This window comes from Etheostoma spectabile, chromosome 20, assembly GCF_008692095.1.
Source record: "Etheostoma spectabile isolate EspeVRDwgs_2016 chromosome 20, UIUC_Espe_1.0, whole genome shotgun sequence".
Taxonomy (NCBI): domain Eukaryota; kingdom Metazoa; phylum Chordata; class Actinopteri; order Perciformes; family Percidae; genus Etheostoma; species Etheostoma spectabile.
Window position 1 is genome coordinate 12,190,014 of NC_045752.1, and position 25,036 is coordinate 12,215,049.

At 41.7% G+C, this 25,036-nt stretch overlaps 1 protein-coding gene across 5 annotated transcripts in view; it reads left to right on the forward strand.

The window, feature by feature from the left end:
• The first annotated feature begins 5,832 nt into the window (after positions 1 to 5,832).
• cep170ba (centrosomal protein 170Ba) overlaps positions 5,833 to 25,036 on the forward strand; it is a 28,705-nt gene continuing 9,501 nt past the window's right edge. Inside the window, exons 1-19 of one of the 5 annotated variants that reach the window (XR_004326862.1) lie at positions 5,833 to 6,072; positions 6,818 to 6,955; positions 8,798 to 8,887; positions 9,780 to 9,858; positions 10,574 to 10,632; positions 11,492 to 11,642; positions 14,301 to 14,429; positions 15,634 to 16,122; positions 16,209 to 17,137; positions 17,336 to 17,494; positions 17,937 to 18,075; positions 18,195 to 19,796; positions 20,773 to 21,019; positions 21,214 to 21,346; positions 21,711 to 21,845; positions 21,940 to 22,031; positions 22,495 to 22,588; positions 22,677 to 22,728; positions 22,862 to 24,420. Coding sequence is in view for 4 of the 5 variants with exons in the window: in XM_032499855.1 (XP_032355746.1) it covers positions 6,851 to 6,955; positions 8,798 to 8,887; positions 9,780 to 9,858; positions 10,574 to 10,632; positions 11,492 to 11,642; positions 14,301 to 14,429; positions 15,634 to 16,122; positions 16,209 to 17,137; positions 17,336 to 17,494; positions 17,937 to 18,075; positions 18,195 to 19,796; positions 20,773 to 21,019; positions 21,214 to 21,346; positions 21,711 to 21,845; positions 21,940 to 22,031; positions 22,495 to 22,588; positions 22,677 to 22,728; positions 22,862 to 23,076 (4,899 nt within the window). In the remaining variant the exon portion in view is untranslated. Of the gene's footprint in view, positions 6,073 to 6,817; positions 6,956 to 8,797; positions 8,888 to 9,779; positions 9,859 to 10,573; positions 10,633 to 11,491; positions 11,643 to 14,300; positions 14,430 to 15,633; positions 16,123 to 16,208; positions 17,138 to 17,335; positions 17,495 to 17,936; positions 18,076 to 18,194; positions 19,797 to 20,772; positions 21,020 to 21,213; positions 21,347 to 21,710; positions 21,846 to 21,939; positions 22,032 to 22,494; positions 22,589 to 22,676; positions 22,729 to 22,861; positions 24,984 to 25,036 lie in introns of those variants that run through there. The other 4 variants (XM_032499855.1, XM_032499857.1, XM_032499856.1 and 1 more) reach the window with 4 other exon arrangements.

The following is a 25,036-nucleotide window of genomic DNA, read 5'->3' on the forward strand; positions in this document are numbered from 1 at the left end:
TTTTAAGACCGATAATCATTTTTCAAAAGTGCATCATACATTATTGAATGTAATGTTTTTTATGATATTGTTTTTACTTCAATTTTTTGCAAACCTTTTGTTCAGTTTGTGATTGTTACCTATTCCTATGCACGCTTACCTTTTTGCTGTCACCTTCTGAAAATAGGGAAATTCATTTTATACTTTTTATTTTTTATTTCTACTTGTTTTGTACCTGCCCTCCCATACTCCTGAGACTGAAGACACCAGCTTTAGTAAACAAATAATATAAACTTTGTACACTGTTTTTACTTGTTTCTTTCAAATTGATGAAATAAAAGGTCTTAACAAAAAGCTGTGAAGACTCAGACTTTTGTTACAAAATCTTACAGCTCTGTCCTCAAAGCCATACAAATAAAGTCAAGAAATAAGGGACCGTTCGGTATTTATGGAATGGACCACCAGAGGACAATAGGGGAGGGTCATGTCTTTGTATTCTTTGTTGAGGGGAGGGTCATCCAACTTTTTTTATTCTATGGGGGAGGGTCACCCAACTTTTGTATTCATGAAAACAGCAACATATCAAAGTGGCTTGTTTGGTGCATATTTGTCCATGTAGCTCTCTCTCTGTCTCAGCCTCCGATCGCAGTGGAGTCCCTCCCGGTTTAGTCAGCCAGACCATTTGAGCTGGAGCTTTGTAGAGACCGTGCGATTTCCCAAACTGAATAAATCTCTCCCACACAAATAAACACAAAAGTGCTTAATTGCTACTTCCATCATTTTGTAACTAAGACATCTGCTGGAACAAATACTTGTATTCATTAGCATGATTGCCATACTGTTTAGTTCGAAAACACCAACGTGCGAAAACATAGCGGCCCAAAAAAGTCGAAGCACGCGGACAGCATTCAGCCTGGAGGCCATGAGACGGGAGGTCTCCAGGCTTCATGATTATTTATGAAATTGTGCATTCGAGATCCTTTTCAAGCCATTTAAGAAAGAAGGAGCGGTAGCACGCAAGCTCCCGAATTGACGCTCATCTGAGTAATAAAGTTTTGGATATGTTCAGCTTCAGCAGCTTTACTTATGCTAAAATATACAATGACGGAGAAAGCCTAGTGACGAGTCCATAGCAACCGGTTCACGTGTTGAATTTGTCATTACCCAGTGTGCTTTGTTGAATGGTCTCAATGTTTTATTGTTTAATTTCATGTGACTACTAGTTTACTAGAGGAGTATCTTAGTATTTGAAGTTATGCAGGAAGTGTGTATTTAGTTTCCATGCTTGTTGTGTTTCCACCACAATGTTGAGTAAATCTACTGAAATGATAAGATGAGAAGGCAAAGGTTAGACATTGGTCTGGCGGTCATGAAAAAAAAAACAATGGCTAGCTGTACATCTCTATTATGTGCAATCCAGATCAGAACGCATTAATATCTTGGTGGGGAGGGTTAATCCTTGTGCCTCAATCATTTATGAGGATCAGGAGATAATGTATTATTGGCATTGGGAGGATAAAGTCTTTCTTTGACTAAAAACCCCCAAACTCCTATGTTAGCCCCTACAAACAAAGTCTATCACTAACAAATCTTATAATTGGCTAAGTCATCAATGTTGTCAAATATGGATTACTTTGTCTAAACATTCCCACTGTTAATGAAATGACAATGTTGAGATGTTCATTTTATAATGTATACTATAATGTATACTCTTTATTGATCCCCAGTGGGGAAATTACAATTTTAAGAAAAGTCTATTGTTTTCACACACATATCCTTTCCAATCTTTCTGTTTGCACCATCTCATATTACTTGTTTTTCTCCCTGATTTCTTAATCTTGCACTTTTCATAACTTGCTTCAGTTTCATGAAAATGGAAAATTTTGCCACATCAATGTGGATTCTTTTTGGCTATCTGAGACATAAGACTTCTGAGTTCCTTCAAGTTGCAATACGTCAGTGGGCTCTACTTTCACTCTCTGCCAATAAATAGTGAAAGAATATTCAATAGCAGCAATGTTGTTTATCTAAACCTCACTAGGATCACACCCTACAGATAAAACATGGCTAAGTGTGTGAGACAAATGTTCCAGCACACAGCGGCTCTGACGGTGTCTTGGCCATGTTCTCTGCCTCTGCAGGACTGCTCAGGTCCACGTCTGGGGCTCTGCAGCTGGTCTGAGTCAGAAGAGATGGTCCCCCCGGGCTTCGGGCAGATGGTACAGTCTCTGGAGCAGATGTTGACAGCCAGGGCTCACAGTCTGTCTTTTGGCCAGCTGCAACGCACAGTGCCACACAGCGAGACCGAGGCTTGGCCCAGTGTGGCGCTCACCTGACAACCATCCCTCACCTGACTCGAGCATGCACTGCCCAAAACACACCCCAGAGCTGGGGCTGAGGCTCTGCCACAGGCCTCCCCTGGGGGAGGAACGTGTCATTCACACAGCATGCAAGCCAGAGCTCCTCTCCTCTTTGTACTAGAGACAATCATGTTTCCTCTTATGCCAAAATATAATATAAAGCCAGTGGAGGCTGCCATTGATTTTCAAGTGTATGGAACATTAGGAGGGTTACTCTTGATTAGTAGGATAGTGATGAAGTGAATCCAGATAAATGCCACTATCTCATATATATTTTGCTTTTAGCATCTTTAGAAAAGGATAGCTGAGAAGTAGCGAGGCAGACATATATAAAGATTTTGAAGCTTTCAGAGACACGAGAGATGCAAGAGCAGCTGCAAATCTAAATCTATTTTCTACTTATAGTGCAATAAACTAATAAACTATTTGGCATTTTTTGCTTGATTAAATTCTCTGCATACGATGTTTTACTAGAAACTATATTAGTATGTACCACCATATAGAAATCTTCTTTTTTGTCAGTAGTGAGAGTGCAAAGTCAGCAGCAGAGGCAGGCCTGAACTTGCATTCGTGTCACTGACTGCTCTGCAACTACAGAAACTACAGAAACAGCATACACACATAACAAAACATAAACAACTGAAGGACATAGTGAAAGCAAGAGGAGCACGCTGGACAGGATAGTCAAGTCAATTTTGACATACCTGTATATAGCCAAATATCTTAAATCCCAAATTTGCCTCAAGGGGCTTTGAGCCTCATTTCAGAAACCTCAACCTCAGAAAGAGCAACAGAGGAGGGATTATAGACGGACATGCAATTAGATGCTGTGTGTACAAAATAGACCAACATAGTAAAATTACAGTGTAGAACGATAACAAACATATAGATTGATTGCAAACATATCCAGGATCCAGGAGGATGGCAAGCGACTTCAGGTGTTGCCAAACAGGCCTGAGCTACACAACCTCCTCTCCACATTGGAGATCTGGAAGAGGACAAACTACGCAAACACACAAGAGGCAAAACTCAAGCTCACCATTCACACAGATAGGAGAAAGGAAAGAAACAAACACACACACACAGTGACACACGCAGGGAGGAGAAAAAGAGACAACAGGACAGGCTGGATCTCCTGAAAGCCGAACATCCAAATCCAAACATCTGGAATGAGGCTCCAACAGCCAGGAGACAGAGAGGGGGGGGGGGGTTAAAAATCCAAACATGGACTAAAAGTGCTAGGCCTAATAGATTGTCATAGTAGGAAAGCCCAGTTGTTACTAAAAACATTAACAACGTGTCTGTGTCTTCGTTAGGTAAACGTCCTATTGCTGTTTTACAGGGCTTGGTGGAAGACACTGGTGTCATGATTTGGGTGGAGGAGCCGTGTTTTTTCTTCATATGAGGGTGTGACAGAGGTCAGGGCCCTTGGAAACCGGTTTAACCTGTTGACTACAAGCCCCTTCATATCAACACTAGAGCAGGGGTGAGGTAGAGGGGGAAACACACACGCAAACATAGTTTTAGGATCTTTCCAATTTTTTTTATTCAATGACATAGTTATGAATTGATAATTCTCGTATACTGTGAGCAATATAGCCTACAACCCATGTTTTATGTGGGAAGATTAGTTGTAACACGCTGTAGACTAGAGATGCCTTTCCTCCTGTTTTACTTAGGCCAACTACATCAGTGTGTGTTAAGAGAAATGAATGAATGATGCTAGTTTGTATCTAATGTGAGCACAGGGAAACATCGTGACATTGTGGCTTTCTTGAAATTGCATTTAATCTTGACAAAAATGGAAGTTTTACTGGAGACCAGTAGGCCTACGTTAAATTGGACTTAGAGCGACATCTAGCGGGCATTGGGCGTATGTAAAAAGCATTTCCGTTGGATTAATATTCCATATCCACACATAATAACCAGATGTTTTGTTTGATTATAGTTGAGAGCAAATGATCATACAGACTGTGTTCTGCATGTTGAATTTAATTTGGGGTATTATATTTTAATGGGATGTAATTATGGTGCCTCATTTGCTCCGCACACTTTTCAACAATAATATATCAACTTTTTTAAATCTCAAAGCCATTCTATTCCTAACGAAATTGCAATTCCTAGTTTACTACTTTAGCTCGTTGCTATGATAAAGAACTCATTTTCTTTTAATTAAAGATGATTTATTTGCCTTTCTGTTGTCTCGACCGAGCCAGCGGGAGACACATAAAGGATAAACAATGTGCTATGGCCGTAAATAGAGGCGAAGATCGTCTATAAAGAGGATGAATCAAATGGTTAAAATTCTAGCACGGTCTGCACAAGTGTTCTGTAATCCGATTTTTCAAAATAATGGCATAAAGTCAAACTGGAGCCCAAAGCCTACCAGGCAGCCTTCCGTGCACGGATTTTGTAATATTACAGCATTCATTTAAAAACCGGATGTTGTCAGTAGCATCATATTTGCACTTAAAGTATCCTCAGCAGGCAGACACCAGTCTTCTTATACATCCACATACATCAGACCAGCATATGTGAGTACTTAAAGAGCCTCCTTATCGGATATCACAAGATATAATGGTTTCTACAAGATTACTTGCATGAGTACATACAAGGAACTTTACTACTTAAAGTATAATTACTAAAGTACATTTACTCAATCACTGTCCTTAAGTGCAGTTCTGATATACTTGGATATACTGTACTTGAGCTTTACTTGAGTATTAACATTTTTTAACATATTCTACTTATTCACACAAACAAATGGAGGCTCTCAACAGTATGGACTAGTCTATAAAGTATAGCCTAATTGATACTGGATTTTTGAGCCAATAGCAATATTTTGGAGGTTAAATATTCAATAACGATGCATAAGTCATTAATATGTTTTTTTTAATTTAAATACACAATATGAACAAATAATCTTGATATGGATCCCTCAGATTTTTTGGGGGACCAAGGTAGGCCTACATACTGAGCGAGCTATTTCACAACCTAACATCGGCTGATATATCGGCCCGGACTATTTATCAGTCCAGCTCTACCATAGTTACAGTTATTTCTACTTCAACATTAAAATGGTGCTTATGTTAAGCATCAGTGATAATAAAGAAGTAAGATGATATCTATAATACAATCTAAAAAAGGCTCATTATGCATTATAAGTTCTTATTTGCTTTTACATTTTGCATATACTGTACGTTTTGTTGATAATACTTGTTTGTTTTTTAACCTATGAAAAAAGTATTTCTGAATACAGGACTTTTACATGCAACAGTATTTTTATAGTGTGGTATTGCTACTTTTACTCATAGACTGTACAATATTTTGACAGTATAAAACACGATAAATATGACTATTATTAATATACAAATATTATTTTTTTGAAGAGTTTTAACTATGCTACTAGAGGGCGTTGCTCTCTTTTTTATCACCCCTGTTTTTTCTGCACCCGGAAAACAAACAGAGTGAGTGCTCGTACCTCCCTCCACCTCTCGGCTCAAACCCGTACAGCGTCTGATGGACTTGTCAAGCTACGTCACCGTGTCGGCAGAAGAGGCGTTGGAGAGTTTCGCCTGGTTGTCATTCCCAGAGGAAGAAGAGGGTGTGATCGAAATTTACCTGTCCAGTCTTACCTGGTGCTCTTGTTGTACATGTCGGTCGTCGAATTTCATCTGCTGTAGGACATTAAACACTGGCTTCACTTAGAAGTAAAACGGAGAAGGCGTTAAAGGTAAAGTTATGTCCTTGTTAATCATTGGAAAAAAAGCTTGTTTCTGTCCAGCCGGAGGCTCACTAACGTCAACGTTGGCTAGCTAAACAACCTTACCGTCACCGACAGGCTCACACATTCCGCAGTGTAATTCCAAAAAAATATTAGTGCTGCCATTACGATACAATAAATAAGTTGTAAGTTAAGATATAAATACCATATCTGGCTAATATTTCTGTGGCAGTAATGTTTAGTTAGCCAAGGTTACAGGAAGTAAAAAACCTGAGAAGTTAAATTTGTTAGCTAACGTCACTCACAGGCGCCACTTTGCAACATGTTTCCCAGCATTCTTAATGAAACTGTTAAAGGAGTTAATATCTATGGTATTTTTTTTTTTTTATATAAGAAAGAAATGTGAACATGTGTGAACATGCTGAATATCGTCTGTTAAAACATGGAAACCTGTCTGTATCTTGCTGGCTGACTCACCAACGTAGAAAATAGGGTCGATGTTATTGAATTACATTATCTCAATAGTAAGACTGCCAGACCGGAATTCGTTGGATAAACAGGTCCAACTTAGGTGAGATGATGACTTCCTTCAGTAATCTCCACACTATAGCTAGCTTTCATTTACGACATTGTTCAGGGACCATTGGATTTTAACAATGCATCCTAAGTGTCATTCATTCAACCCTGATCAGATTCCTTTGACCAAAATGTCATAATTCTGTCTTTTGAATATATTTTTTTTGTCTTTTCCCAGGATGCTAAGAAGATCCTGACTCGTGGCCCAAACATGAGTGTGACATCATGGTTCCTGGTCAGCAGCTCTGGTACACGCCACCGGTTGCCACGGGAGATGATCTTTGTTGGCAGGGATGATTGCGAGCTAATGCTGCAGGTGTGTGACATTTTGCGTGTTCTCTTTGGTGATGACATTGTAGAGGAGTTTGTGTTTACACGGCAAACGCCAGCAGAGTGTCTTATGTCTGTCAAAATTGAGTTTATTATTTCAATTTTATTATTATTTATTATTCTTCACTGAAGTCTGACAGTACCACTAGTCACAGAACTATGTGAAACACCAGTGGGAGGCTCCCTACATGCTTCATGCGTGTGCATTTCTGAGCGTGTAACCTGGTGACAGTGCCTCCACACAAAGTTGCCCCTGATAATCTTTCAAACAATGACTTCTAACACAGCTAAAGCATTCCACTGTTGTTTTTCCATGCAGTGTCTATTATAAACACATTTCCTTTGTGGTTTTTGTATAATACTCTTTCCCTCCTATTTCTATTCACTCTGCATTTAGAGCAGCGAAAGAGGAATGTTGCCTCAGAAGCTGTTGTTTATACTTTCCTTAGTCAGTGCTTTACGCTCAGAAAAACCCTGCCAACCACAGACGGCAGCTAGATTGAAAAGTTGCTCATGTCCACATTTAGGCGTCGCCTATTCCAAGAAAAAAACCTCAGCTTCTCCCAGTCTGAAATGATGCAGACTTTTCTGGTGCTCAGGACTGCTTCCTGACTTGGCACACAGTCAGGTTCTGCTGCAAATTGTTGTTTTTTTAAACCCGTTTCATCTGTTTTTAATTTGTTTATAGCTCAATGCATTTTTCCCTTTCAAACCACAGTTGAATGTCTGTATCAGGAGAATCCTGTTTGGCGTGAAAAGCAGAGATTGAGTGTTGGTGTCAGGCTGCGTTCACATACAGTCAGACAGTCATTAGACGGTCTGACAAAAATGCAAGTCTTCCCATTCATTTTGAATGGGGCTAGTGCATTTAGACAGTAGTGATAGGGGCCGCAGGGGGCAGCCAGAAGAGAAACGCAGCATCCAAAAACTTAAGACCAGTTCTTACTCCTACGATTGTTTGAACGCGCCCTTAGTCACACCACATAGGCCTTGACTTGAATGTTTTCCCGTTCCATGACATCTGATGTCTGTCTCTGGTGATTAATTTTTGTATCTCCACGACTAGGAGATAGATCATATGCCTCACACAATAGTAGTGGCTGCATGGTGTAGTTACTGTTTCTTAGCGCTGGAGCAAACATTTTCTCTGTGATGAAAAGGGCAAAGAGAAGCTAAGGGTAAACTGATTGATAACCCCTTACTCTATGCAGTACAGTATTTACAAGAAGTTATATGGAAGTCCACCGAGTGAATAGGCCAACACAAACAGTACATGGAGTCTGCGAATGCCGTTTATCCCACTTAGTAGGCTGTGGGGAAGAGTCACCTTTAACCTTTGTGATGAGGAGGCCCAGAGTGCCTAATGAGCAGAGAAGAGAGTGAGTCAATCAGTCTGAATCATTTGTGCAGTTAGCGCATAATTGAGCAGGCATATTTGTAAGTAAGCACATTTTTCTTCTGGTGAATAGAAGGTAGACCACGTGCACACAGTGTACTGTATGTATGCAGGGGATCTGACTCTGGTTGAATGTTAGGTTTTCATCCACTCACAGGTCCTAATTTAGGATCATAGTGTAGCAATGATAATGATGAAAAACAATGATGTGCTACATTAATCATTTAATCCTTGGAACGTCACAGAAATTACCCTACGGTTCTCCAGAATCCGAGGTTTCCAGATGCCTTGTTTTGTCATAAGTAAACTAGTAAATTCCTACATTTGAGAAACAGAGAATGCTTGGTGTTTTTGCTTAAAAATGGTGCAAACAATTAAACGTCCTTCGACTGATCAGTCATCTAATGACTTTTTGCTTTACTTTCATTGCAGTCTCGCAGTGTGGACAAGCAACACGCTGTGATCAACCACGACCCAAACACAGACGAGCATATGGTGAAGGACCTGGGCAGCTTGAACGGGGTGAGTGAGTCCATCTCTAGTGTCAAACTACCTGTGATAAAGGAGCCAGCCACTGGGCTCCCTGAAGACTCCAGTCTCAACACCACAAACGAGTCCCAGAGCACAAAACTCTCTGTGTGTGCCGGAGACGGGGACGGTTGGTAGAACAGCGGTAATCAGAAGACTGGACTCTCCTGCTGCTCTGGACCCCCTTTTTTCCTCCCGTTCTTTCTGTCGTACTCTCCAGCTCCCCCCTCTATCCCTTCACTGCTCTGTTGCCACTTCACTGCACCATTATCCCAATGAAATCCAGAGTTCAGCAGTGGGAGAAACTGTTCTTTGTTCTCACTGTGTTTCTTTTGGCCTTGCTAACTGCAGCCAAACTAATCAGAGCAGAACAGTGCAAGGACCTGTAACTGAAATCCAACATCGCCGTGTTTTCCCCCTAATTTATACAGTCCATGCTTTTCCCCCAGTTATATTTATTTAGTCTGCATAGGATAAGATCTGCTCCTCCATTTTTGTCTGCACACTTCCAGCATTATCTTTCTTTACAGTGATCTGATGATACACTCTGGAATCCCTCTCACCAGTTGTTAGTTCAGGCAGAAGATAGCCCAACTGATCAGCGAACTAAGCACTGTTGCACTGTTGTATTTATCACCTGGCCATTAAACATTTTCCAAAAGGCAAGACAGCCATTGCTTAACAACATAATCTCATCAGACTTTTAATGTGCTGGTGGATTAACTTTCAATGGGAAGAGGGCCAGTTGCAAAGCACCTTACAGAAACTGGGTGTGTGCCACAAGGAATTAGCGAGCCTGTCACCTGCGAGTCAACACATGTACCTTAATAATGACCTGTGAAAATTATGTGAGCTTGAATCTGTTGTTTTTTTATCTATTTTGCAGACATTCGTGAATGACTTAAGAATCCCAGACCAGACCTACATCACCCTTAAGCTCTCTGATGTCATTCGCTTTGGCTATGATATCCTTTTTATGTGTTATTCATTCAAATTTGAGTCATTTTGACTTCACTTTGATTGGTCCCGTGTGATTTATGTAACCCACACTGAAATGAGCCAGTGGCCGGCAGCTGTTTCAGTCACACATTTTTGACATTTTATTTTCTCTCTGTGGTCTTTAGCTACTTCGGCATGTTAAGCTCCTGTGGTTTTTCAGTCAGGGGTTTCAGATTATGGTCCACTATGGACAGAAAATCTCCTGTACCCTTTGACCCCCAGAGCAGAAATTTCATAAATGGTAAAAGATAACATGGGGGGCAGTGGGGGAGAGTAGCTGTTAAGAGTATAGAGACATCTAGCAATGTTTGTGACCAGTGTGTGGCATGTGATGTTGCACGTTTCAAAGAGTGAGTCGCCAAAGATATGTGTTTGTTTGAATTGCAAAAGGTCTGTATTGCTTATCTGTTTTTCACCTTCTTGCAAGCTGTAGATAAGGGACATTTGATCGTCTTGGAGGGGCAAGTTGAAAACTAGGCATGAAAGGAAATTCAATAAAAGAGTATTACAGTAACTGCACACGTACCATACAAACAGATTTGTATGCTGAGTTTGTATGTTTTCCATCAAGTCTCTGTGCCAACAAACATCCGACTAGAGAGCCAGACGCTGTGAATATTTCAATAGATGTATGATAACATTGATTTACAAATTGTTTGCACACTTTAACTCATCCTCCACATGCTCATGTATATATCCTGGAGAAAAGCCAACACAAGGTCCCAGAAGAAGCTCTTAAAGTAAGTAATACTGACATCACATGCCATTTTTAAGCTAGCAGTGCTATTTTAGGAGAAATGCTTGCCATAGATCCTTGTTGATAAAGCAGAGTGTTCTTCTATTACTTTTATTGTGAAATAATTTTTTATCACTTTGCACATTCTACCTCAAACGATAAATAAATGATAGTTAATCACACACATTCTAAATCATCTTTTTTGAAGCCAAATGTTTTTTAAGTTGCTCAGTTGACTCAGACTCGGTGTTTGAGTTATCCTCCTTTATGCTTTCCATGCAGCTGACTGGTCCGGGCAAAGTCACGTGACTACACGTGCAGTAGAATGTTTTTAACATTTTTATGTTTTTCTATGTCAATAACAGCTTCAGAATTTCAATGTCGATACATATTTGATTAATTGTTGAACCCTAGTAAATGGCCAGTCCCTGTGTCATCTGGATATCTCTTCCATGTGCAGCCTCAGCTTGAACACAACCCAGCTAACCGTTGACTACAGCTAGAGCAAATGAAAGACGCCCCAAAATGTCAGAGTTTAAAAGCCCATTCCGTACTAACAAAGGGGTAAAATAATCCACACAAAGACTTGTACGTACAATTACCTATTGATCTGATATTTCAATGCTGGATAAATAAGATCTTTTTTTTCTACTTTGAAGTGTAAACACAAATTTCTACCAGGTTTTGTTAAATGTAAGTGTGTGGTATCCATGGTTAAATACTCGGAGCAAACATTAAGTAGAGGTCAATGGTGTATATTCTTCCTTATACCGTGCATATCTGAGGACAGCTACTGTATATCTGTACTGATTGTTGGCAGAAGGTTTCTCACATCCTGCTTTCCCCCCTGTCTGTTTGTGCAGCATGAGAAGTACACCAGCCAGTTGCAGCTTAGCATAAAAGCCCTGCAGGCTAAGGCAAAGGAAAAACAGCAGCTTCAGAGCCCAGAGAAGAGCAAAGGCCCTGTTTCCAAACTGCAGGACAGGGCTGAGCGAAGAGCCCAGTCTTTCACAGGTAAATGACTCTCTCAGCACATACTCCATAATTGAAAAAATAAGCAGGAAGGCAGCAGGTTTTATGAATACAGAAGTAAGTTAATTGTGCTTGTTGCCAGGAAGGAACTGCTCTCACTAAAGTGAATTTGAATACCATGTTCAAACATGCAAGGAAGAGGAAGTCTTTGCGTGTCCATGTGCTATATGACTTTGGCTATAGATCACTAGATAAGGCGGTTGTGGCATCCTTTATTAAGAGCTTCCCTGGTGTGAGATTAGGGTGCCATGTGAGCTGATAGGCTGAGGCCACAATCCTATGGTGTCATTAAAGACAGATCTTGACATCATGGAGTTGGCAGAATGAGTAAGAGCTTGCCAGAAAAACGGAGGGGTGAAGAGTTAAGGACAAGCAGTCTTATCTCTATAGCCATTCCTGACTGCTGACAAGAGGTGGGGTGCTGCAACACGGCAATGATGGCTCAATGCGTGTCATAGCGGAATTAGAAAGGCGTGCAGGTTTTTTCTTGCCAAGTTGTCACTTCTATACATGTAGCTGGTGGTGGATTTGTTTCTGCTTATGCTTTCCAGTTGCTGTCATGCCCTCTCTGCCCTGAGTTGTACTGTGTAAATCCAGTATAGGCAAATGTGGAACAGTTAGAGACTTGTTGGTAGTTAGTTTTAGAGAAGCACTTTTGTGAATGAACCTCACTCACACTGACAAAACCTATTCCAGCTGCTGCTGATTTAGAAATTCTCTGGCTTTTTGCTTCATTCTTACTTTCTGTAAGCTTAGAAGGAAAATTACGGGTGCTTAAAATAGGACTTTTCCAGCACTAGGCTCATATCCCACAAAGGGCCTTACAAATATGTAATTAAACTCTAGAACTTTGGAAAACATTTAGTTAGCCTTACAAGGATGGGAGTGCAGTCATATCTTCTGCAGTTATAAGCTAACCACAGTGATCCTGTAAACCTGACTGCAAACCCTTTGTTGAACATGCTCACTGAAGCCGTGTTTACTAGGGCCCGTGCAGTGTGACAGCAGCCTTGTCTTGTCTTGTGTTGTTGTGACCCAGTCCACCAATTAATAACAAAACTAGTCTCCTGTCTCGTTGAATGTACAGTCACAAGAAGATATGAATTTCAAACTTTGTTACAGAAAACAAAGCTGCACTAGTGTTACACACAAAATGTCCTGTACTTCACTGCACAACCAGACTGAGCCTGCATATCTCTGTTTACTTCATGCAAATAGATTCCCTTTGGCTGAATTTGATTGACTGACTGGAGACCTTGATACAATGTAGGTTCTTTTGGTTTATTCTGGATCGGATGGAGATGGAGTGCTGCGAGAGCACCATACATCATTTTTTGTGTGCTCTCGCTTGTTTTCCCCTGCAGCTGTTCAGGATGTGGAGTGTGTCCAATTCTCTAGCTGTTTTCAGGACAGGACACTTGTATGACTCAGTTAGGCCTTCTTTACTCTGCCAGGACCCAAGGCTATTTAGTATTTATTAAATGGGCATGAAATGGATAGTGGATACTTCTCTAATACTGTACACATCAGCACTACATGATTTAAAATGCCCTATTGCATAATCCCTTGTTTAACCGATTGTGCATGTACTGACTTACCATGTTGGTTAAATATCAGTACAAAGATGAAGCAAAAAATTAGCTACCCTAGACAAATCCTCCAACTAAAATGACAGATGGTGGAAATTAGTTTATTGGGTTCAATCAAGTAGTGTTCAGTCACATATGTAGGACAAACATTAAATAGGATTTTGGCAAATTGCTTAACTAATATTTGTTAGGTTATTCTGGGTCGGCTTTCTAACTATTTATGTTCTCTAAAAAGGTGCTGTGCTCAGTCAACTTTAGTTGAGACACTCATCCATGTTTTCTTTAGCTAAAAGCAGAGGGTTGTCTATGGGGAAAGGAATTAGTAACATGTCCCCCTGCTTCTTTCGTCACTGTGTTGATGTCTTATTGTGTGTGTCCAAGGCAACAGTGGTGAAGTGCTGTGGATGCTTAAAATTGCGAAGCCTCCGCATTCAAATCCAGAGAGCTTGTTTATCGTATGTATCAGGCCAAAAAGCGGCTTCTAGATTATCTGATTAGTGCCATATAGACATGGCTGGCACGTGTAGACTGGCAAGCCAGCAGCTCAACCCCAGTTCAGAAACAGCATCAGAGAAATAACCCTCATCTCCTCATTACATACAAAGGTCAATGTGCAAACAATACGTCTCACTGTCTACAAGAAGTCTCCCTTAAGACGCAGTGATTATTATATATCTTGTGATATATAGTTTTTGTCTCTAAAGATTAGGATTAACTTCGTCTCAATTCGCATGAGAAGGATTATGTTGTGGTGCTTTGCGTGATACAGTTTGTATCACAGTTGGACGCTCACTACTCTTTCTGTGTCATGGGAATGTCAGAATTGTAAAAAGCTCAAAGGCCTTCTGAGCTCCGATGTTGTACATCATTTATTTATTTTTTTCATGGCTTAACAACATTGTTTAATAATGTTACAGAAATGTAGTGCTTTATAAACACAAGAGGCTGGAGAAATGTAGATCTTTGTTTGTCTCTTTCTCACCTGAGTTTACCCATGTGCCTAATGGTGTGTATTTGTGCTTGTGTTTGTGTTTGTACATTTGTCTGTTAGCAGCTACAGATTCTCCAATATCCAAGCCTACTCCTCTCTATGGCCAACCGTCCTGGTGGGGGGAGGATGAGGACGCAGCCAACAAAAAACGGAACAGAGGTGGAAAATTGCCAGAACAGGAGTCTCCAGGTAAGAGAATGTATTTTTTTACTCACATGTGCACAATCTATGAGTTATATCCTGATTTGTAATGACATGTTTTTCTATGGCACTGCGATCTGATGTCCTTTGTGGGTCACTGAGAGATAGATGGTGTAAAGCCAAAGGCAAGTCTCTGGCCAGTTGGGGACTGTTAGCCAGGCCGCATTGTGCCAGGCCAGTGGGTAGTGCCTGTCTGCCTCGTGATGGATTAAGCTTCTGGAGGGGGGAGGAAGGGTGATTGTTTGCCTCATGGTACCCAGCCTGAAACAGATTATTCCCGCTCAGCTACACTCCGCTGGACTCTGAGCTCCTAAAGTGATATTTGGCCACATCCAACTGGCACCCAAAGACCAACTGGCAGATTTGTTTTCTCAGTCTACCTGCTGTGTTATTTGTGGCTCCCACTTTATGGGATTGTGCGTCAGCAACTTCCCAATCACCTCAATCAGTTTCCTTAGCTTTGTGTAGCTCTGATATTTAAGTTACTTAGCTATGGGCGCCTGAGTAGCTCACCTGATGGAGGGCACGCCCATATACAGAGGCTCAGTCCTAGATGTAGCGGCCGCGAGTTTGGTTCCGGCCCTTCCCTGCATGTCATTCCCTTTCTCTCTCTCTCTCCCTCCCCTTTCATGTCTAAAGCTGTCCTGTCTGAAATAAAGGCCTAAAAATATCACCAAAAAACATTTGCTATAACTGTGAGCTCAAAAACAAAGGGGCATACATATGTTTCTATTATTGACAAAATGGTATTTTTTCTATAGTTTCATTCAGTTCAAACATAAGAAGAGAAATGATTACTTGACCAATGCTGAAAAGATTAGACGGAAACGTACAGTAGGAATGGAATTGTAATGTAAAGGTATTGTTGTATAATGTTGTAAGTTATTGTAAGACCTGAAAGATTGTATGCTGTATTTGCATATCTATTTTTTTTGTAATAATATGATATTGTAAAGTAGGGGCAGGACCAAATAAGCTATTTGCTTCCGCCTGCTCCTTCTCAAACTAATCCTTTTTTATTTTGTTATGTTTCGGGGTTTTAATTTGATTAGATTTTTTCCTTTGTGACATTGTTGATTGTTTGAGATAAATGATAAAAAGAAATTAAATGAAATAGTCATTTAATCACTCCGTGGATTACAGTATGGAAAACCTCCACTAATACTTGCCTCTCACCACTCATTTCTAACAGAGCCTACTAAAGACGTGTCAAGATATGAGGTCAACAGTTCTCTGTCTGACAATCAGGCCAAGTCCATCTTCTCCTACCGCCGGGAGCCTAGCTACTTTGAGATCCCAACAAAGGAATTAAAGCAGCGACCTTCCAAGAAACCAGAGTCGCAGGTTAATGAGGTTCCCACCAAGGACACCCCTGATACCACTGAGGTTGTCTCCTCCACACCTCCCGTGGTCCAAAGCCATGCCTCCTTCACCATCGAATTTGATGAATGCACACCAGGTAAAATGAAGATCAAAGACCACGTGACCAAGTTTTCTTTACGCCAGCAGCAGAAGCTACCTTCTACAGAGCTTGTCACCACACCCACTGAGGTGGTGTCAGCAGAAAGCAAAGTTGCTGATTGGCTGGTCCAAAGCAATGCTAGCATGATAAGGAGGAGGTCAACAGCTGAAGACATGTACAGCACAAACAGTGACCCATCACTTCTGAAGAACACCAAAAGTGAGTCATTTGTACAAAGTCTCTTTATGTTTTATCAACAGCTTTGATTGCAGTAATGTGCTAACTTGTGGTCTTCCCATCCTCAGCAAACCACCCTGAGGATGGTACTCACAGTGATTCAGGGGATCCTGCAATCAATGGAAGTGATTCCATCCAAGCAGAACCTCAGATTGGGTCCCATGTGTCTCCACAGCCCCTGAGGGACTCCCTGCCTCAACACTTAGCCTCCCCTGACTCTGAGGAGCCCTTGTCTCACACTCCACCAGAGTCTCAGTCCCTATCCAGTCATGGCAAGGCTGAGCCTCATCAAGCCTTCGTCATTGAATTCTTTGATGATAACTCAAGAAAGAAGCGCTCCCAGTCCTTCGCCAATAACACATCTCCACCTGAGCCCTCAGGCCTCCGGCTCCAGCTGGGGAAGGCAAAGAAGAGCTCAAGCCCAAATGGGGAGAGACAAGTCCAATCTCCAGCCTCCACCACTCCCGCAACCCAACGATACACTGTTCCCCTGAAGGACATGCCTTCCACAGGCTTCCAAAGAGCTGGCTCTCTACGAAGGGAGAAGACAGAGGACCGGATCAACACCAGCTTTTCCTCTCGCTCTTCATCATCTGTGTCTGTAAGACCCTTTAGCAGTGTCGGCCGGAGGTCCAAACTCGCCCAAGAATTTACTGCTGAATTTCTCAAACAAACAAAGCAGTCCTCTTCCGCCAGCTGGGATAGAAATACTTCTAGTCCCCCTACACCAGCTAAAACGGAGACAGTGGTAGTATCACAGACTAGTCCCACTCCATCTAAAGCTTCCTTCCAGCCACAGACTTCCTCTCCTATCCACCAGCCTGTTCCCCTCAAGGCCCCCATGATGTCCCTGGAGTCTCAGACTGTGGAGGTCAAGAGTCCCCATGTTGGCCCCAAGACTGAAGACGAGGACAGTCTGAGTGACGCAGGAACCTACACTATTGAAGCAGATGTTCAAGATAGAGAGCTAGAAGAGGCACGGAGCAATATCGATCAGGCAAGTTTCTTTCTCAATTTTAATTCAAATAAATTTAGCTAATAATGAAAACATATTGCTTGAAGGAACTAGGTCGGCTTTTCAATAATCCGTGTCCTCCGTCTCTTGGGAAAAAAATTCCCACTCACAATGAGACATTGGCAGTCCCACTTTCTCCATTCCTGCACTTATCAACTTGCACTGCTTTGTTCCTGACAGGTGTTTGGTGTTTTTGAGAGCCCAGAGCGAACCAACCAGAGTGAAGCAGAAACATCATCAGCATTTAGGCCTCTTATTGTTGAGAGCAGGGAGCAGCATAGGCAGAGTAGCTGTGGGGAGGTGAGGCCAGCTCCAGAACAGGGACAGAGTCTGGTAAAGGTAAACCTTCCTGCTCAGGGTGTGATCAATGATTGGATGATATAATCAATAATTCAATCGCCAATTTTAAAGAAAATTAATTTAATGGTGCTCAGTAAACCTTAATTTTTCTTGTTGGGGTTTCTTGCTCTATCTATCTATTTCTAGATGTGCCTCATCTTTCCTCACAGTCTCTGGGTTCTTCATGGTCTTGGTTTTTCTTTCTAACTAAATATATGGAGAGAAAAAAAATCCATGTTTTAACCGTTGTTGTTGTTGTCCGTTGTAACGTACTTACTCATGAAACCGATGATGTATAACATCTTGGGTTTTTTGTCTTATTGGCATTATTTCCTACTAAAGAAATCATATAATTCAAAATTGTATTGTCTTCAAATTGTCTAATCTTCTTTTTTCTTTTCTTTTTAAGATATTAAATATGTAATTATGTTCTCTCATGCAGGTTCAGTCAGCAAGTGCAGTGTTACAGGGGGCTCCTAAGTGGATGTCTTGCTGGGCCAGCTTGGCAGACAGCTACACAGAATCTGGCCCTTCATCGGGCCTCTTTGACATGCCTTCCCAGATGGAGCTGTCAGGAGGGGGTAAGCTACCTGACGAGATACAAGTCTATTTGAAATGATAATGAGACGCCCTGATGAATATGAATGATATTCAGTTTTAGTATGTGTGGTTAATATGCATTAAAACTGTTTCACTTCAGCACAAGGTACAATCATCCACAAGGCCATGCTCAGCCGACACCACGACAGCACCGACTGCGATGGTTCAAGAGCTCGGCGCGTACTGCCCCAGGTACCACTGGGGGAGAAGAGTGACATTCCAAATCCCAGCATTCATGTTCAATATGACCCACATTTAACATTCGATGTAGGAGAGAATAGATTGGTGCCCCCCAGGTCTCATGATAGCCTTGACAGGTTAACGGTGCAGGACGATGTAGAGCCTGACAGTCTGAGTGACGCCAGCAGGTCAGATGATGGTTCCATTGTAGAGCAAAGGAGAAGACCGCTGTCGGACACGGAAGAGAACAAAAATAAAGATAGAATCTTCACCAAGTCTACGTCATTCTACATCGGGTCAGAGGAGGCTGAGTCTCAACTTGAACATGGGGGCTTTCCTAAAACTGAAATAAAACTTGCAACCAAAACTTTCTCAACAGCCACCATGACCAAACAGAGAGGTAACCAGGACTCTGAAAAAGTCAAGCCCGGTGTGTCGGCTCCTATCCTGAGCCAGATTACACGGAGTCCAGAATCCAAAGAGGGCACTGTTTCCCAGTTAATCAGACAAGAGAGCTTCACCAAGGAGCGGCCTAGCAATGCCAGATTGCCCAACATCTCTGTTCAGAGAGGCCCAGAATCATTCCAGGGAGCCTGCAATCAGGACACTCATTCTTACCTCAAACAGACGGAGGATGTTCTGGCTGTTCTAGAGGCCAAACTCCAAGCAGGACAATCAGAAAAGACACCGTCTCCAATAATAGATTCCCTTTCTGCTGAGTCTGATGTGGATACCTCCAGCACAGTCAGCCAACATAGTAATAAGACCAGGCCAAACACACTGACTAAAAAACCCTCGGTTAGTGGCCTTCATAGGGAGAGGTCTTCAGCCAGTATAGCTAGTCAGGACTCAAGTCACCATTCCACTACATCAGAAAAGTTGCGCTCTCTGGGAGCAGACAGCAACAATAAGACTGAGTCTGTCAGGAGACCGGTTGGACTGAGACGTAGTGTTGGGAAACGTGGCTCCACAGACCTAAGTGACGACCCTCAGAGCTTACCTTACTCTGATCAAGAGTCTAACATCCCCCAAACCCGCACAAAATACACAGTGCACCTTCAGAAGGAGGATGCCAAGACCTCCAAAACGTCCCAGGCCTTGAATCGTGCCAACAGCTTGTTAGCCCCGAGGCCCACCAGAGCGTCCATGCTCCGCCGGGCTCGCCTGGGAGAAGCTTCAGACAATGAGGGCACGGAGACAGACAGAGTGTCCCAGGAGGCAGGCAACGCCCCAGCTAAGCAGCCACAGGAAACAAAGAAACTCTCTAGGCTGGATATGCTAGCGATGCCTCGTAAGCGGACAAGCTCGTTCAACACAACCAGCGACACTGAGGCCTCTTCCAGCCCTCAGTGGACTGGCAGGAGCACCGGATTCTCCAACCGCAGCACCGAGTCTGGCAGCAGCTCAGTTCGAAGGGCCTCTGCTTCGGGGTTGAAGCCTGTAGAAAGGCAGCAGAAAGCACCGCTGACACCACTCACTCGTGGACGTTCAAGCAGTGCCAAATATGCCAGTAGCACTGCAAGTGAGTATTAATACAGACACTCACACATGCGTGCGTGTTTCATTGAGTTTAACATATCGTGACTGGTGTAACCACGTAACTCCTGTCTTAGTCAAACCTAGCATTGTTGAAACAAATGGATTGGAAGCATTGCAGGGTCTGCTAATCAACCACGGTGGTGAATTGGTTTGATACGTCTAGTCCTCAGTTGATAAACTGTATGTTTCAGGAAATAACACCTGGGTTCTATACTTTGGCAGCTTTTTCTCTATAAAAGTGTTATTTGGGAAGGAATTTAAGTCTGGACTTTCACTTACATCAATTCACACTAACATTCTATATTTTTGTGGTGGTGCAGCGACCAGCACAAGCAGCGCTCCGACCTTAAAATTCACTTTGCCTGTCTGTGTGGTATTTTATTGCCCAGGTGGGAGGAGCGTAGCAAATGGCACATTTGTTGTGCTTGTGCAATTAAAAAGGCACTTTTACTACAATTTATTTTTAGATGTAAATGTAAATGTGCTGAATTTATATAGCGCTTTTCCAGTCTTAACAATTAGATAAAATTAGATTTTCCTTCATCAGTGTTCTCATGCAGTTTATGGTAATCCACGAGGGTTCTGGGGCCATGATTAAGATTATAATACTAGCCATTTACAATATGGTTCATGCTACACAACATAGTATTCACTATATTGTATTTGTCTGGTACTCGGCTGCTGTACTGTGGAAATCAAGTACTCATTTCAGTTTGTAAATGGTTTTGAATCTGAAAGAAAAAATAAACTGAGCCATTTCTTTGATCAAATTTAGTTGCAGAAATGAGCACTTCCACAGCAACCTTTTGGTCTCTTGTTCTGAGGAGGATTTTGGTGACATCTCCTATGCTTGGTGGTGTTTTTCTTGCCTGTATTCTTTGATGGTATCTCTCTTTCTCCTATTTTCCCAACTTCTCTATCCTAATCCTTTGTAACTCAAACCAATTCACGACGCCAAGACTCCAGGAGACGACAGAAAGGCTCTGACTACGCTTCTACCTCAGATGAGGAGTACGACTCAAACCAGAGCACTCCTAAACACAAACGCTCCCAACCTTCCTCAGCTTCCCATAGCCCACGTCATCAGCCTCGGCCTCAGCCGGTGGTCGCCCTGCATCAGAAGCCCCCCTGCAGAGATTCTGAGGAGGAGAACCACGAGGGAGACAACTTCCACAGTTGGTCCAACCACAGTTCTGAAATTGCACGGTAAGGAATATTACTAGTTTTTTTTCCTTACTATATCCTAAATGACATCCAAGATGGTTTCACATATGCAGCCTTCAGATTTTCCATTAAAGGGCATAAGGAGGATTTCACATTCAGCGGAATATAATGTAGATATAAAGATAATTCTTATTCAGGGCAGCCTTCTTCTTTAACACACGTTCCCTCCTGGCTAGGTTAAGTCAAGACCTGGCCAAAGACCTTGCTATCTTGGCCAGAGAGATCCATGATGTGGCTGGTGATGGTGATCCACAAAACCCTGGAATGGCGAGCAGTGCACCTGTCTCCACAGTGACCGCTCATGAACAGGTACACCAAAGCTATTCTTAGGGCTGCTGCTGCTTAATCGAACACACTGAAGCATCAAACCTCTATTTTTATCAATCGACTAAAACTGAAGATGACAATTCTTTTTGTGTCCTTTCTATCCCAAACTATCCTCCTTTTGTTAAAAGAGGAAGTATCTCTGTGCTTTTGTTGAACATTTGTGTTTATACCAGCAGTGCGTTGTTCTTCTTTGGCTCTGTACATTATGGTTTTATCGCTTTGCCTTGTTTAACACATCAGCTAAAAGAGTCTGACTGACTGACTGACTGACTGACTGACTGACTGACTGACTGACTGACTGACTGACTGATAGATATTGTAACACTAAAGTCTGAATGTGTTGCAGCTGGTTCATCGTATTCCAGAGGCTGGATTGAATTACCAGAGAGTTCCACCAAGTTCTTCATCTACAAGGGAACCTGACCAGAGCTCGGCCGACCATGAACAGCACCGCAGGCAGCGAGCGCAGAGCAGAGACGAGGTCTGACACAATGTGCCGCTCCACCTCATTTTTTCACAAATCTCTGGGATGCCACCACTAGGGGATCATTACAAAGTGTTTGTTTTTTCTCCAGGTCATTGTTGATGACCCTCTGATGCTGAATCCTGTGTCTCAAATCACCATGGCCATTAAAGAAAACACTGAGCAACTTTCTGACAAAATTAAGTAGGTTGTTATTTATACATTCTTTATTCCTAATGGGATTGATGAAAAACGGTATTGATCCTGTCTGACAACCAGACTACACTAAGCCAGTAATCTTATTAAATTAGTGTATATTAGTTTAACTGAGTGAGTCAGCACACAAACAATATGTTACTGAGATGTAATCTTCTGAATAGATCAGACACAGATAAACCGGTTTAAATGTTTCCATTGTGTTTTTTTTCTAACTTTTGTTTGATCCAGAAAAGCAAACACAAGATATCAGAGAGGAAAAATATATTTAGGTATTCTTGATTGAATTTAGTTCTTCTTTGTCACCACAATCCGAAAGCTTGGTCTCACACCCTCAGTTTTCAAGACTAAAAGTCAATGTTTTGGACTCAGAGTTGTGGATTATCCCTTTTAAAGAATACTTTAAGAAGCTCACTTTCTATCAACTCAATTTGGCATATTATGCACACAGGGTACTGTTCCAGGACCGGATGGATATTTGGGAAGAAATAGAGGCCAAAGTAAACTCTGACAATGATGTCCCTGTTATCAAAACCTCCAACAAGGTTGGTGACTTATGTTTGTCAATGTTCAGGTTATATGCATGCCAGTTAATGCTGTTTGTTTGAGCTAAGTTGGACATCTGTATTTCAGGAAATCACATCTATCTTGAAAGAACTCCGGAGAGTTCAACGACAACTTGAAGGTGAGTCAGCCTGATCCTTTATAAACAATATAAATACAAATGTACACTTATCAGGATAATGTTCATAATACTTTTGTATTGTAAAGCCAAATACTCAGCTTAAAACCACATTACATTTTATTTTTTCCCCCAGTCATTAACACAGTCATGGAACCCAGTGCACAGGCTGAAGCATCCAAGGCCTTGGCGATCTCCTCCTCATCTGTTCGGCCCTCCAGACCTCCCGTCTCACGGGACTGGAGAACCATCCATTCTGTCTCCAAGCGTGGTGGCGGCCCGAGGCCCAGTGAGGGGGTCAGGAGAACAGGCGTGACACAAGACGACCTCAGAACTGGATATTTAGTCTGATATGTGACACAAACACGCAGGTACCAAAAGTGTTGATCATCTGCTGTTTCTCCACAAACCCAGGTGTCGAACCATTGTGCACACAATGAAACCAAGAGGGGGGAAGTGAGACTGTATTTGCAGAACTGTAGCCTCCCCATACATCCAAACATACACACTACTGCACTATGAGCACTACACACGTATGTAATTCACAGTGAGGCCTCCACTGTATGCCCGTAGAGTATACACAGTGGGAGGCCTACATTTAAGATAAAGATTTAAGGAAGTACCACAAATACTTTAATAAACCGCACTTCTGACAGGCCTCAAAACTATACTTGATTCTGTGTGTTTTAGAGGTCAACCTCTTTATTTGCCAATGATATGACCAAATTTGCTGATTTTAACAGCACATTGTATTTACTTGGTTTATTTAAAAACCGGCCTGAGTATAATCCTCTCAGGGAAATCTACTAATATATGAGATTCCTATGTTTAGCAACACATCACATTTTTGCGGAAATATTGTTTATTTATATTTGTTTTGAGTAGAATGAACTGCAGCAACACAAGTAGATCTTAGTGTACTTGTATCCTCAGTAAACTCATTGCTTTTCCTCGTATATTTCCTTCCATGTTTTTGTCTTTGTTTGACACTTCTTTCTTGGTGGACTTGATTTATTGAAGAATGTAAAAAGTATTTATTAGCGGCGTTTTGTGAGACACTGTAACCGAGACGACCCGACTTTGGGAGATTTAATAGACTCATTGCCAGACAAGTTCATGTTATATTACAGAATTTCTACCAGCCAATTTCTTGAGTATTATTCTGTGAACATGTCCTAGTGTACTCTGTCCAGGCCCTCCTCAGTAGATGGCCTCAATATTCTGTCCAGTTGGTGATGAAAATCCCTTTGGAATGTGTGGTCCAACTGGTCTCTTGACTCTTTTAGTCACCTGGCAACCACAAACTCTAGTGGAAAAAAACAAGTGTTTTACAAGCATTCCCTCTAACTTCTTTATTTGTGTCAAACACAGTTGGGGGCTTGAAACTATTTTTTTGTTTGTTCTCCATGCCTCAAGAGCACGGTCAGCTCCGAGGATTGGCCAAAGACAATCATAAAGCGACTTACGGGAATGAATCTCCTTTATCTGTGTTTGTAGTGGGATCATCACACCTCACCTACACCTCCACAGGCTCAAGAGCTATCAGAGCACTGTGGTAGGATTTGAAATTTCCTCTCAAGTCACAAGGTCACTTCTGATGGTCCTCACATGACAGGAGAAGTAATGTAATTTTAGAATTCAAGTTGACAAAGTCAATTGTGTGAAACTGTCAATCTGATGATGAGCTTGTGACATGTAAATAGAAAACATAGTAAAAAGATATCTGAGCATCTTACAAATTACCTCTTAATCTTGTCTTTTGCACTAATGTAGAATAACTTTATCCCCTCGACCTGAGATGCTGCAAACTGAAAGCCGTTGCCCTCCTGCGACTGATTGTAAACATTTGATGAACAGCGAGTTTTGGGTTCCCCTTTTTCCCAGTCCAGATTGTACATGTGATTGTAACTGGGAAGTACCTTTAGTGCCACAGAGCTGTGTGGGACGGTGGTTGTTTACAAACTCAAGCAAAAACTGAATGTTAGTCCTATTGATGGAACTTGCTGCTATTCTTCTATTGGGTAGTATTTCTTCTTTGCTTTACTCCATCAGAGCTACAGCAGGTTTAAGAGCTGAAATGTGATTCTTGTTTGTCAAAGTTTTTGTGTCCCTTTTTTATATTCAATTCATGTTTTCCTTCCTTTCACCCAGAATGATTTGGCTGTGATCTTGATGTCTTGTTAGATGGTATTTATGTTTGGTTTGTGGAATTTGATGATGATTGCAGATTTTTCAAATAAATTTGATTAGTAAAGTTGTTTTATGTCATGGCTTTTATTCACTCACAATACTCTTTCTTTTTTTTCTTTTC